Source organism: Brassica napus (assembly GCF_020379485.1).
Source record: "Brassica napus cultivar Da-Ae chromosome C9 unlocalized genomic scaffold, Da-Ae chrC09_Random_64, whole genome shotgun sequence".
NCBI classification, from domain to species: domain Eukaryota; kingdom Viridiplantae; phylum Streptophyta; class Magnoliopsida; order Brassicales; family Brassicaceae; genus Brassica; species Brassica napus.
The window spans coordinates 5,001-19,263 of record NW_026014423.1 but is presented as its reverse complement, the minus strand read 5'-3'; the positions used below and the strand labels follow the sequence as shown (position 1 = coordinate 19,263).

Below are 14,263 nucleotides of genomic sequence, written 5' to 3'. Positions count from 1 at the left end.
ATGAATAATTGCAAAAGCCCATGAAAGAAAAAATTAATGATTCATATAAATTGCTTAATGGAAAATGTCCTGAATAAATCCAACGCGTAAATAATAATCCTGTTATACCAAAAAACGTAATTACGATTCCTTTATCTGATGAATCAAAAAATCCTATGATTTCATCTAAATTAACTAATAAAGTTAAAAAATAAATTAGTAGTACAATTGAAACGACCGAAAAAGATATATGAGTTAATATATGCTCTAAAATTGAAAAAATCATAAAAAATTTGTTAAAAATTAATAAATTAATACTAGGTTTTACCCGATTTTAGAAAACAAGTCGGGTATTAATTTGATTATAAAACTTATAATATCTCTTTTATAAGATCTTATGCCGCTACTCGGACTCGAACCGAGATGCTCTAGCACTGCTCCTAAGAGCAGCGTGTCTACCAATTTCACCATAGCGGCAACTTGTTCAAAATAATACTAACAAGTTTTTACTCAATCGTCGAGATTCAAATTTTAAATAAAGAAGCTAATTTAATGGAATTTAAAATTGATTTTATTACTAAAAAATGCTTTTTCTAAAAATTAAAACTTCTCCAAAATCCTTAGAAATTTTAACTAAAATTTGCCTAAGTTGCTCAGAAAATGAAAAACAACAATTGTCAAATATCTATTTTCATGCATCTTTTTATATTGTAAAACATAATATTTTTGATCGCTTAAAAAAAATATCATATATATTACTTATTAGTATCTAATATTCACTTAATCGTGGATAGATCTTTTATAACTTTGATTCCAAGTAAAGAATATAAGAATAAGAGAATAATAATTCCTAAAGGTATAGTGAAAAATTTTTTGACTTAATAATTAAAGAACCTGTGATTTACTAAAAGATCTTGTATTTCCTAAAATAAAGATTTTTTTTTTTTTTTTCTTAATAGGAAATACAAGATCTTTTAGCGAAATCAACAGGTTCTTTAAATTAATTTAAGTCAAAAATTTTTCACTTTATACCTTTAGGAATTATTATTTCTCTTAATTTTATATTCTTTACTTGGAATCAAAGTTATAAAAGTATCTATCCACGATTAAGTGAATATTAGATACTAATAAGTAATAATATATGATATTTTTTTAAGCGATCAAAAAATATTATGTTTGTACAATATAAAAAGATGCATGAAAATAGATATTTTGACAATTGTTGTTTTTCATTTTTCTTGAGCAACTTAGGCAAATTTTAGTTAAAATTTCTAAGGATTTTGGAGAAGTTTTAATTTTTAGAAAAAGCATTTTTTTAGTAATAAAATCAATTTTAAATTCCATTAAATTAGCTTCTTTATTTAAAATTTGAATCTCGACGATTGAGTAAAAACTTGTTAGTATTATTTTGAACAAGTTGCCGCTATGGTGAAATTGGTAGACACGCTGCTCTTAGGAAGCAGTGCTAGAGCATCTCGGTTCGAGTCCGAGTAGCGGCATAAGATCTTATAAAAGAGATATTATAAGTTTTATAATCAAATTAATACCCGACTTGTTTTCTAAAATCGGGTAAAACCTAGTATTAATTTATTAATTTTTAACAAATTTTTTATGATTTTTTCAATTTTAGAGCATATATTAACTCATATATCTTTTTCGGTCGTTTCAATTGTACTACTAATTTATTTTTTAACTTTATTAGTTAATTTAGATGAAATCATAGGATTTTTTGATTCATCAGATAAAGGAATCGTAATTACGTTTTTTGGTATAACAGGATTATTATTTACGCGTTGGATTTATTCAGGACATTTTCCATTAAGCAATTTATATGAATCATTAATTTTTCTTTCATGGGCTTTTGCAATTATTCATATAGTTTCCTATTTTAATAAAAAAAAAAAAAATCACTTAAACGCAATAACTGCGCCAAGTGCTATTTTTATTCAGGGTTTTGCTACTTCAGGTCTTTTAAACAACATGCCTCAGTCTGCAATATTAGTACCAGCTCTCCAGTCCCAGTGGTTAATGATGCACGTAAGTATGATGATATTAGGCTATGGCGCTCTGTTATGCGGATCATTATTATCAATAGCTCTTCTAGTCATTACATTTCGCAAGGTCGGATCTACTTTTTGGAAAAAGAATATGAAAAATAAAATGTTATTAAATGAATTATTTTCTTTTGATGTACTTTACTACATAAATGAAAGAAATTCTATTTTACTACAACAAAATATTAATTTTAGTTTTTCTAGAAATTATTATAGGTATCAATTGATTGAACAATTAGATTATTGGAGTTTTCGTATTATTAGTCTCGGATTTATCTTTTTAACCGTCGGCATTCTTTCAGGAGCTGTATGGGCTAATGAAACATGGGGTTCATATTGGAATTGGGATCCGAAAGAAACCTGGGCATTTATTACTTGGACCATCTTCGCAATTTATTTACATATTAAAACAAATAGGAATGCTCGAGGTATAAATTCTGCAATTGTGGCTTCGCTAGGTTTTCTTTTAATTTGGATATGCTATTTTGGCGTCAATCTTTTAGGAATAGGTTTACATAGTTATGGTTCATTTACATCGAATTAACTAAAACATTAACAAAAAAAGAAAAGAATCCAAATAAAAAAAATAGCATCTATATATAACTTCATCTAAGTTAAGAAATCTAATTTAGTTTTAGTAGTAAATCATCAAGAACCTTTTGAATCAAGTAGTACAATGATTCAAAAGGTTCTCACAATACAAAAAGCAAAGACTTCTTATTATAATTCAATTTAATGTTTTTTTTTATTTCCTGAAAACTATCCATAAAAATAATTAGATAAAATGGATTCGACCTTGTCACTTGCTAATGAGAGCACAAAATCAGGATAAATCCCAATACCAATTATGGGTAGAAGAATAGAGATTGAAAGAAATAACTCTCGGGGTCCAGAATCAAAAAAAGAAAAGTTTTTGGCATTAATTAACTTGTATCCATAGAACATTTGACGTGACATAGATAATAAATATATAGGAGTTAATATCATTCCAATTGCCATTACAAAAATAATTAAAATTTTTGAAATTAAGAAATATTTTTGGCTGGTAATTATTCCAAAAAAAACGATTAATTCGGCAACAAAACCACTCATGCCCGGTAATGCAAGGGAAGCCATCGATAAGATAGTGAACATTGTAAATATCTTTGGAATGGAGATAGCCATTCCACCCATTTCATCAAGATAAACAAGCCGGATTCTATCATAACTAGTTCCTGCCAAGAAAAAAAGTGCAGCGCCAATAAATCCATGAGAGATTATTTGTAAAATAGCTCCATTAAGCCCAGGATCCGTTATAGAACCAATACCTATAATTATAAAACCCATATGAGATACAGAAGAATAGGCTATTCTCTTTTTTAAATTACGTTGACCGGGAGATGTTGAAGCTGCATAAATTATTTGGATTGTACCGACTACCATCAACCAAGGAGAAAACATAGAATGAGCGTGAGGTAATAATTCCATATTGATTCGAACCAATCCATATGCTCCCATTTTTAATAAGATTCCAGCGAGAAGCATACAGGTACTGTAATGTGCCTCGCCGTGGGTGTCAGGTAACCAAGTATGTAAAGGTATAATCGGTGATTTGACGGCAAAAGCAATAAGAAATCCAATATAAAAGAGTATTTCGAGTGTGACCGGATAGGCTTGATTCCCTAATAGTTCTAAATTTAATGTTGGTTCGTTCGAACCATATAAACTTATACCTAAAACTCCTATTAATAAAAAAATAGAACTTCCTGCAGTGTATAAAATAAATTTTGTAGCTGAATACAAACGTTTCTTTCCACCCCACATGGATAAAAGGAGATAAACGGGAATTAATTCTAATTCCCACATGATGAAAAAAAGTAAAATATCCCGAGAAGAAAACGATCCTATTTGGCCGCTGTACATTGCTAACATCAGGAAATAGAATAATCGGGAATCCCGAGTAACTGGAAAAGCCGCTAAAGTAGCTAAAGTAGTAATAAATCCGGTCAGTAAAATCGTTCCTATAGAAAGTCCATCTATTCCCAGTCTCCAATAAAAATCAAAAAGATTGATCCATTTATAATCTTCGGACAGTTGAATTAATGGATCGTCCAGTTTAAAATTATAACAAAAAGCGTAAGTCGTTAGAAGAAGTTCTAAGATACAAATGCATATAGTATACCACTTATTAACTTTATTTCCCCTATGCGGGAGAAATAACATTAATGAACCGGCAGATATTGGAAAAACAACAATTATTGTTAACCAAGGAAAATCATTCGTGGTAAAGACAAGATACACCAGGTCCAAAGAACGCGTACTCAAAAAAATATATAAATAAAAAAATATAATTGAACTTTTTTGAGTACGAGTACTTGTCAATAAAAAAAATAAAATGTATTCCAAATTTATTCAAATCAGGTTTTCGGTAACGTATTAATAAGCTAGACCCATGCTTCGAGTTGTTTCATGCCATAAATAAACTCGAACGCTCAAAAAATCCGTTGGACAGGCAGATTCACATCTCTTACAACCAACACAATCCTCGGTTCTTGGGGCAGAAGCTATTTGCTTAGCTTTACATCCATCCCAAGGTATCATTTCTAATACGTCTGTAGGACATGCTCGGACACACTGAGTACATCCTATACAGGTATCATAAATTTTTACTGAATGTGACATAGGATCTATAGTTTTTTTAATGTCATAAATTTTCAATCTAGTAAACTTATAACTAAATGATATATTAAATTAAAATACTAGATGAAGCAATGATTTCTTTTAATAGAATTTTTTAATGAATTCTGGCTCAATTGGTAAAAAATGGGGCTAAAATACTTTGATTTCTTAAATTTTCACAAATTTAATCTAGTAAGTCATAACCTATCATATATGCAAATTTAAACCTATAATTTTTTGATTTATGCTACTTATTTAATAAGGTCGATTGGTTGATGCGAGTTGATTTTCTGTTACGATAAATTGACGAGACTATAGCTAATCCAATAGCTGCTTCAGCGGCTGCAATTGCTATAACAAAAATGCAGAAAATATCCCCTTTTAGTTGGGAATTATCAAAAAAATCAGCAAATGTTACGAGATTCATATTAACTGCATTGAGTATAAGTTCAAGGCACATAAGAGCCCTAACCATATTTCGACTCGTGATCAATCCATAAAGACCAATCAAAAATAAATAGGCACTCAAAACAAGTACATGTTCGAGTATCATTGAGCAACTCCTTATCAATTTTGATTCATTATCAATATGAATAATAAAAACAATTCACCGGATTCAATCAACTAGAATATAACAACAAAGTACGAATAAAAACTATATTAGGGAAAAAATTTCAAATATATATAAAATATAAAAATTTATATTTAAAAAATGAAATAGTATTCAATCAAATTGAATGAACGGAAAAAAATATCATAACATACACAAACACAAAGTTTTCTTTGGTCTTTACTAATTGGAACCTTTTTTATTGACGAGCCACAGAAATTGCACCTATCAAAGCAACTAAAAGAATTATTGAAATGAGTTCAAATGGAAGAAAAAAATCTGTTGATAAATGAATTCCTATTTGTTGACTATTACTTATTAAATCTTGTTCTAAAATCTGGTTTAATCTTGTAGTCCAAATAACCCCGTACCATGACGTATCGAGAATAGTAGAAATTAATGAAAAAAGAATAGTTGTACAAACCACTGAAGTAATCCCATTCCCAACAGTCCACAGATTGAAATCTATGGAATATTCGGAATCATTCATGAACATCACAGCAAATATGATTAAAACATTTATGGCTCCCACGTAAATAAGGAGTTGTGCAGCAGCTACAAAATGGGAATTTGCTAGAATATACAATAAAGATATACAAACAAGAACAAATCCTAAGGAAAAGGCTGAAAATATTGGGTTAGGAAGTAATACCACTCCCAGACCTCCTACTAGAAGACCAGATCCCAGAAAAACTAAAAGAAAATCATGTATTTTTCCAGGCAAATCCATTATATTATTAAAAAAAGAAAAAATAGAAATCCTTTTCATGACCTTATTAATTTAACCGGGGAATTTTTTTTTAATATGTTTCTAATAGAGTGAAATTAGAATCTAATGAATATTAATTGATGTAGATACAATTATTAGACAGTTTCGCTTTTTTATTCTAATATTTTCAACCTATCTATTTCAAGCAAGATAATAATTACGAAAATATTATATTAAAAGGATGAGCCTTAATACTTAATATTATTCTATAAATACAAGTTTTTAATTAAATTCTTTATATAATATAATTCAACAGTTTTGCATTCTTTTTTTAATAAAATTAATGGGTTTACCCATTTTTTGTTTGAGGTGAATTCAAAATTGTTCGAATAGTATAATCGTCAATTACTGACATTGGTAAACGCCCCAAAGCGATTTGATTATAATTCAACTCGTGACGATCATAAGTTGAAAACTCATATTCTTCAGTCATTGACAAACAATTTGTTGGACAATACTCAACACAATTACCACAAAATATACAAATTCCAAAATCAATACTGTAATTAAGCAATCGTTTTTTTCGAATATTAGTTTCCAATTTCCAATCAACAACCGGCAGATCTATAGGACATACTCGAACACATACTTCACAAGCAATGCATTTATCAAATTCGAAATGGATTCGACCGCGGAAACGTTCTGATGTTATTAATTTTTCATAGGGATATTGAATAGTTACAGGTAAACGATTTGTGTGGGATAAGGTAATCATGAAACCCTGACCAATATACCTTGCAGCTCGTAGGGTTTGTTGACCATAATTCATGAACCCGGTTATCATAGGAAGCATATTGTAATTATCTATGAATAATTTGATCTTTGTTTCTTTCTCTTGTTTAAAACAAGTAATGAATATCTTGGATTGATTTTCAATTTAGAGTGAAAAGAGTTGGAAAGAAGTTGTTAATAATAGATTACCAAGGGAAATCGGTAAAAGAAATTTCCATCCAAGATTTAATAGTTGATCCATTCTTAGCCTAGGTAAAGTCCATCTGGTTGCGATAGAAATGAACAAGAACAAATAAGTTTTAGCTAATGTAATAAAGATACCAATTGTTGTTCCAAAAATTTGATCCTTTTCAAATAGCTCCAGCATAGATATATACGGAATAGAAATATTCCAACCGCCTAAGTATAGAACTGTTACAAATAATGAGGAAATTAATAGATTTAGATAAGAAGCAACATAAAATAAACCAAATTTGATACCGGAATATTCAGTTTGATAACCTGCTATTAATTCTTCTTCCGCTTCTGGTAAATCAAAAGGTAACCTCTCGCATTCTGCTAGGGAAGAAATTAGAAAAATGATAAAACCTATAGGTTGACGCCACAAATTCCATCCCCAAAAACCATATTTTGATTGTGCCTCAACTATATCAACTGTACTTAAACTGTTAGATAATCCTAGTCGGTGATAACATTACTATTCTCACCGCTATTACAAAACCGTACATGAGGTTTTCGCCTCATACGGCTCCTCGGGGGCCGTAAATAAATATAAGGACCAGATTAGTATTATTTAGATGGATATGATGTGTTCTAAAATGGATTAAATAGAAATATATCTGGGGTCCCGAATTATACCAATGGAATTCTGTCTGCTCAAATTCTAAAACTAAAAAACGCGCTTCGGAATTCATCTCATCCTTTACAAATTTTAATTTCTATTTGTTGAGTAATAACTTAATCCTTTAATAAAGCACCCCTTGTAAAACTAAACCTAGGTTTTTCAGCCCGTCGTGTTTTTCAATTACGAAAAAGAATTAAACATCCTATTAGTTTCTTATTCATGATAGAAATTCTATTTTATTTTCGAAATCTATAAAAAAAAATATACTTGTTTCGTTCCTATTCTTCTTTCTTTCTTTTTTAGAAAAAAAGTAGGTGGACTTAAAAAAAAATAAAGGATTATTTCGTTTCTGATAGTCATTACATTTATCGGTGGATGGGAGCATACTCTGAATCGGAATCTTGGGGAGTACTGCCTGATAATTTCTACAAATTTCAAGCCCCAATTAACCTTCTTTTTTTGTTATCTTATGTTATGCATAAATATCCTTTTCAATTTGGTTAATCTCTATTACAAATTCTTTGTGTATTTTGGTGTTTCTAACCATCCACGCGTTTTTACCTAATTGCCGATCACTTTGTAATATATGTATATGTATAGTAATTTATATAACTGATAGTGAAAACGTCATACGGTTAATATTTTTTTTAACCCGCTTCAAGCCCGGCTGACTAATCAACCAACCTTGGGGTAAAGCGATTCTTACGCTTACGTTTATTTCCATTTAACCTTTGTACATAGGAAATGAGACTTAATTTTTCTTTTTACTGCTAATTTCTGAGCAGTTTTTTTTCACTCATATATAACTATCAAATTCAAATTCCTTTTATTAAGATAAACCCGAAAGATAAATATATATATTCCGTTTTTTTTTTCATTTTTTTTTATCTAGAAGAAACGGAATAAACCTTTCTGTTTCAACGAATCGCACGTAGAGATATTGATAAAACACATAGAGTTAATGGTATTTCATAACTAATCGCTTGAGCAGCAGCTCGCAGACCACCTAAAAAAGAATATTTATTATTTGATCCATATCCTGACATAAGAAGTCCGATCGGAGCAACACTTGAGATGGCAATCCATAAAAAAATACCGATATTGAGATCCGCTAAAACAAGGTGATTGCTAAAAGGAATTACTGAATAACTTAGTAAAATAGAGATAACTGCTATAGATGGTCCAATACTAAATAAAGGAGTATTTCCTCTAGATGGACGAAGATCTTCTTTGAAAAGTAGTTTTGTCCCGTCGGCTAAAGCTTGAAGAATTCCTAACGGGCCGGCGTATTCAGGTCCAATACGTTGTTGTATCCCTGCAGATATTTCTCTTTCTAACCACACAATTACTAGTACACCAGTTATGATTCCCAATACAAGAGAAAATATAGGGACAAATATCCATATGAGTCCATAGACCTCTTTTAAAGATTCCAATCTAAGAAAAGAATTTATTGTTTGTACTTCTGTTGCATAAATTATCATTTTAACGATCAACTTCTCCCATAATTATATCTATGCTACCGAGTATCGTCATAATATCAGCCAATTTCATTCTTTTAACTAGTTCAGGAAGAATTTGCAAATTAATAAAACCCGGCGGTCGGATTTTCCATCTCCAAGGAAAACCACTTTGATCTCCTATGAGAAAAATTCCCAATTCCCCTTTTGGAGCTTCAACTCTTACGTAAAGTTCTTGTTTCGATAATTCAAAAGTAGGGGAAGGTTTTTTACTAATGAATCGATATTCAAAATCATTCCACTCTGGATTCCTTTTTTTATCAAAGCCTCTGCTTTCTAAATTTTCATAGGGACCCCCCGGAAGTCCTTCCAGAGCCTGTTGAATAATTTTGATGGATTCTGTCATTTCGCTAAGTCGTACTAAATAACGAGCTAATGAATCTCCTTGTTTTTGCCACTGAATTTCCCATTCAAATTCATCGTAAGACTCATAACGATCAACTTTACGAAGATCCCATGGTATTCCGGATGCGCGTAACATTGGTCCGGATAAACCCCAATTTATTGCTTCTTCCCCACCAATAATCCCAACGCCTTCAACTCGTTCTAAAAAAATAGGATTTCGTGTAATAAGTTTTTGATATTCAACAACCTCTGTTAAAAAATAATCACAAAAATCCAAGCATTTATCTATCCAACCATAAGGTAAATCCGCCGCTATTCCTCCAATACGAAAAAAATTATGCATCATTCTCATACCGGTGGCAGCTTCGAATAGATCATATACAAATTCTCGTTCTCTGAAAATATAGAAAAAGGGAGTCTGTGCCCCAATATCTGCCATAAAAGGGCCAAGCCATAACAGATGAGAAGCTATACGACTCAATTCTAGCATAATTACTCTGATATAGCTGGCTCTTTTAGGAACTTGAATATTTCCTAATTGTTCGGGTCCGTTTACTGTTATTGCTTCTGTAAACATAGTAGCTAAATAATCCCACCGCGTTACATAAGGTAAATATTGTATAATTGCTCGGTTTTCTGCAATTTTTTCCATTCCTCTGTGTAAATAACCCAATATGGGTTCACAATCAACAACATCCTCACCGTCTAGAGTAACAATTAAGCGAAGAACACCGTGCATGGATGGGTGGTGAGGTCCCATATTGACTATCATAAGATCTTTTCCTGTAACTGGTCTCTTCATAAGTTTTTCCTTGATTCGTTCTGGTATGAATTAGATTGCTGAAAAAGAAGTTTATTCAAAAATTCAAGATCTAAAAAATTAACTAATTCACAATTTTGGAATTTAACGAGTTTTTAATTCCCGAATATTCAACTGATTAATTAATTCTTTATAACGTACTCTATTTTTTTTTGACAAATAAGCCAGCAGTCGTTGACGTTTTCCCAGAATTTTTCGTAGACCTCTCTGAGATAAATAATCTTTTCTGTGCAATTCCAAATGTGAAGTAAGTCTTCGTATCTTATTAGTGAAACTGACTACTTGAAATTCAACAGATCCCTTGCTTTCTTCTTTTTTTTCTTGAAATGAAATGAATGTATTTTTTATCATAAAAAGAAATCCTTCCCTTTTTAATATGAATTGAAAGATATGAATTTTACTGATCAGTAATAATAATGGTAGTTTTTTTGTACAAGGATCCGAATTTAATTATCAACTTATTAATTCTTAATTTTATAAAAAAAAAGTTTAAATTTCGATCTAAAAAAGGAGGATTTTAAAAATTTATTTATGAATTCGCTCTGAGTGGTATCTATGTCATTAATTCAATGAATCTCATGTATAAAGATTGAATTAAAAAAAATCCCTCACATTTGTGCATCCAATTGTTTTCATATACCGTAACTTATATTATATATTGTTCATATACCGTAACTTAATACTATATATATAGTCAAAATATAGTAAAAAGGATCTACCATTAATGCATTTGAAATCGCGTATACATGTGTATTCTTATCATACTGAAATGATTTCCATTAGTCGTATTAAACCAATAGCGATTCATACAAGCTAAATCTTCTAATCGAAAATTGGGCCAAAGAAAGGATTTTAATTTAATTAGGTTTTTTTTATCCTTATCAAGATCTTTCTTTTTATTCAAAACTGTGGTCAAGTTTTGAATATTTGTATCAAATTTTGAATTTCTATCCCTTGCATTTTTTTTTTTAAATTGAAACAAATTAGAATTCGAAATTCTTTACGTCGTTTAGGGGATAGAATAGTTTCAGGGACAAAGAAATTTAAACTTTTTTTTTATAAATATAGCTTTTTTTTTTGATCTTTTACTTATTTTTTGTTTATTTTTATGAACCAATGAAATCCCGATGGTTCTATATATAATAAGTTGGCCGTCGTTTTTTACAGACAAACGAACAGGTTCAACAATCAATATTCCTTTTTTCATTAATTTTGAAAAAGTGAAATTCTTCTCAATCATTAGAATATCTAAGCTCATCTCTCCTCTTTCAATACAAGATATCGTTATCTCGGTTGGATTTTTTAGTCTAACCAAGAGACAGTATGCTTTTACATTATTGAGGATTTTTTGATTAAAAAAACAATTCCATCGCAATTGAAAACGCGAATACCTTTTGAGAAATAAGTCAAGTTCCGCTTCGGTATTGCTTTTTGGTTTTTTTTTATTTTTACGTTTTTTTATCTTCGATTCTGTATAATTTTCTTCAATATTTTTTTCTTGCTTTGATAGAGCTGATTCCGTATTTATTTTTGTTTCTTTATCTGATTCAAACTCTTCTTGACCTGCTGATTCGTTTTCTTCTTTATTTAGATTAAAAAACCGAAGGAATTTTTTTTCGTTTGATGGTATAAAACCTTTTTTCTTTAGGGTGATCTGTTTATTCACATTTTTTGTTTCATTAAAATTGAAAAGAAGTGATTTAATTGGTATGACCCACGGTTTCATTTTATATGTACTAGAAAATAAGAAAAATTCTGGAAAGAAAAAAAAGTCAAAATTTGTTATACGAGGATTTAGTATTTCTTCATTCATTCCCATCCAATCAAAAAAATTTATTTTTTGATTGGCAAGACTCGTCTTAGTTATTTTATAAATTCTTTTATAATTCTTAACTTTAGTTTTAATATATTTTTTTTTACTCCTAGTATCAAGCTCAATATTTACTTTTTTTCTAAACCAAAAGTTGAGAATTCTCCAATCCAAATATTTTCTATGCAAAATTTCCCCTATACTGCGAATATTATATTTTTCTAGAAAACAAGAGATTAAAAAATTTTCTAGGCCTGTAGACATATCAAAAAATTTTTCTGTAGAATGAATAGATTTGTAGCAAAAAAGATTATATATAGAATCCTTTTTGAAATTCTGTTTATGTTTTGGATTGAAAAATAAGTTAGCCTCACAAAAATTTTGTTTTTTGTAATTATCAAAAATTTTTTTTTCGTATGAATCCACTTTGTTTAAACTTGGATTTAGAACTAGAGAGTCTTGGTTTAGTTTTTTTTTCCATTTTTGGGTTACTAATCTAGCCCATGCAATCTGAGGTAAATTATATTGAGAATGACTTCGTAACCAGTTTTTCCATTGATTTATTTCGGAATTTAAAAGGGTTTTATCTTTCCATTCATAATGAAAGATTCCTTGTTCTTTAAAAAAATCTTTTATTTGATTCTTAACAAAAAAGGATGTTATGTATATGTTATATTCAAAAAAAGACTTTAATTTAGAAAAGTTACTAACTTGAATTTGTGATAATTTGTAAAATACATATGCTTGTGATAAAGAGCATAAGTCATAACTAAAAAAATTTTTTTTTGATATGAAATTTTTTATAGTCGAAATAAAATAAATGGTATTTTTTTTTTTTTTTTTTTCTCCATTTTCCTCATTCTTGTAAATATATACATCAAGAATTTTTTTTGTTGAATCAACAAAAAGTTGTGTAGTAATTCTTGGAATATTAATAATACCTAGAAAAATAGAAATAGACAGTTGTTCAACGCAAAATTGAAAAAAAAAAAAAGATTTACGAATTAATCGAGTTTTTTTTTTTTTTAATGTCTGCCAACTTTTTTTTGATGACTCAATTATTTTAGAATCATAACACAGTTTGTTACAACTATTAGTTAGTTTTTCTTTTTCTTTTGAAATTTTTTTCGTTTGATTTCTGATTGTCTTTATTTTATCAATCACATTTTTTATTTTGTTTTCGCTGAGTGAAGAATTTGGCCACTCCGTCGATTTTTTTTGAACAGATAGTTCATGAATCATCTGATTACTCATTATTGAATCTTTTTTAGTTTCATTTAATTCATATATTTCTCTCGGGCCAACTAATGGAATTCTATTTCGTTTTGAAAGGTTTTTTTTTTTTTCTTTTAGAAAAAGCAAGTTTTTTATAATCCAGTTTTTAATTTCTTTTTCGACTTTTAGGAAAATTGTTGCTCTTTCTTTGAAAATCCTTAAAACCGGAAAAGACTTCGTTTTGGATTTTTTGATTCTTTTTTTTAATTCTTTAAAAATAGGTTTAAAAAAAGAAGGCTTTGGTTTGGTAGAACCAAAAGGTAGGTCAGTTTCCAGCCCCCAAACTGTTAAAAAACGAAAATCATTTTTTTCTCCTTTTGTTTTTTTTAGTCGAGCCTTCTGAGATGATTGAAATTTATATTTATGCCAAGGTTTAAGATAAAACGGAAATAGGATTTTTATCTGAATACCATCCGTTAACCAGTTTCGTGGAAATTCTGTTTCGGATAGTTGAACCCCATTATAAGTACATTTAACATGCATTTCACGTTTCCACTCCTTTAAATCCTCTTCCCACTCGGGAAGTTGAAATAATACGATACGGATGCTATTTTTAATTATTATCAATAAAGGTAATATAATATATTTTCTAAGAATAGATTGAGTTACTAAAATAAAACCTCTTATTATTTGAGCAAATAAGAAGCTATCCCAAGTTTCCGCAATTTCTATACGTCTTTGTTCTTCTTTTTTTGATTGTTCTTCTTCGTTTTTATCAAAAAAAATTTTTTTTTTCCACATGAAATTTCTAAGAATTTTTTTTTTTAGCCCCCATATATCAAACGAAAAAAAAAAAAATTTATCTATTCTATCAAAAAAAAGGGGCGAATGTGCTTTTGCTTGCAAA

At 29.4% G+C, this 14,263-nt stretch overlaps 3 protein-coding genes across 3 annotated transcripts in view; all 3 read right to left on the bottom strand.

The window, feature by feature from the left end:
• Window positions 1-2,786: 2,786 nt before the first annotated feature.
• LOC125595168 (NAD(P)H-quinone oxidoreductase subunit H, chloroplastic) lies at window positions 2,787-10,313 on the bottom strand. Its single transcript, XM_048771071.1, has one exon. It carries the CDS (start codon window positions 10,311-10,313, stop codon window positions 9,132-9,134), a length of 1,182 nt encoding a protein of 393 aa, XP_048627028.1. The 3' UTR covers window positions 2,787-9,131.
• Window positions 8,114-9,130, bottom strand: LOC125595169 (NAD(P)H-quinone oxidoreductase subunit 1, chloroplastic-like). The gene has a single exon (XM_048771072.1). It carries the CDS (start codon window positions 9,128-9,130, stop codon window positions 8,564-8,566), a length of 567 nt encoding a protein of 188 aa, XP_048627029.1. The 3' UTR covers window positions 8,114-8,563.
• The window catches only part of LOC125595167 (protein TIC 214-like), a 7,109-nt gene continuing 959 nt past the window's right edge, over window positions 8,114-14,263 (bottom strand). The window contains exon 1 of the mRNA XM_048771070.1: window positions 8,114-14,263. This exon is cut by the window's right edge and continues 959 nt beyond it. Coding sequence (XP_048627027.1) covers window positions 11,359-14,263 — 2,905 coding nt within the window. The 3' untranslated portion in view covers window positions 8,114-11,358.

What these genes read in the sequence shown, in the direction of transcription:
- LOC125595169 (XM_048771072.1), bottom strand. Translation starts at nt 9,130, where the DNA reads ATGATAATTTATGCAACAGAAGTACAAACAATAAATTCTTTTCTTAGA.
- LOC125595168 (XM_048771071.1), bottom strand. Translation starts at nt 10,313, where the DNA reads ATGAAGAGACCAGTTACAGGAAAAGATCTTATGATAGTCAATATGGGA.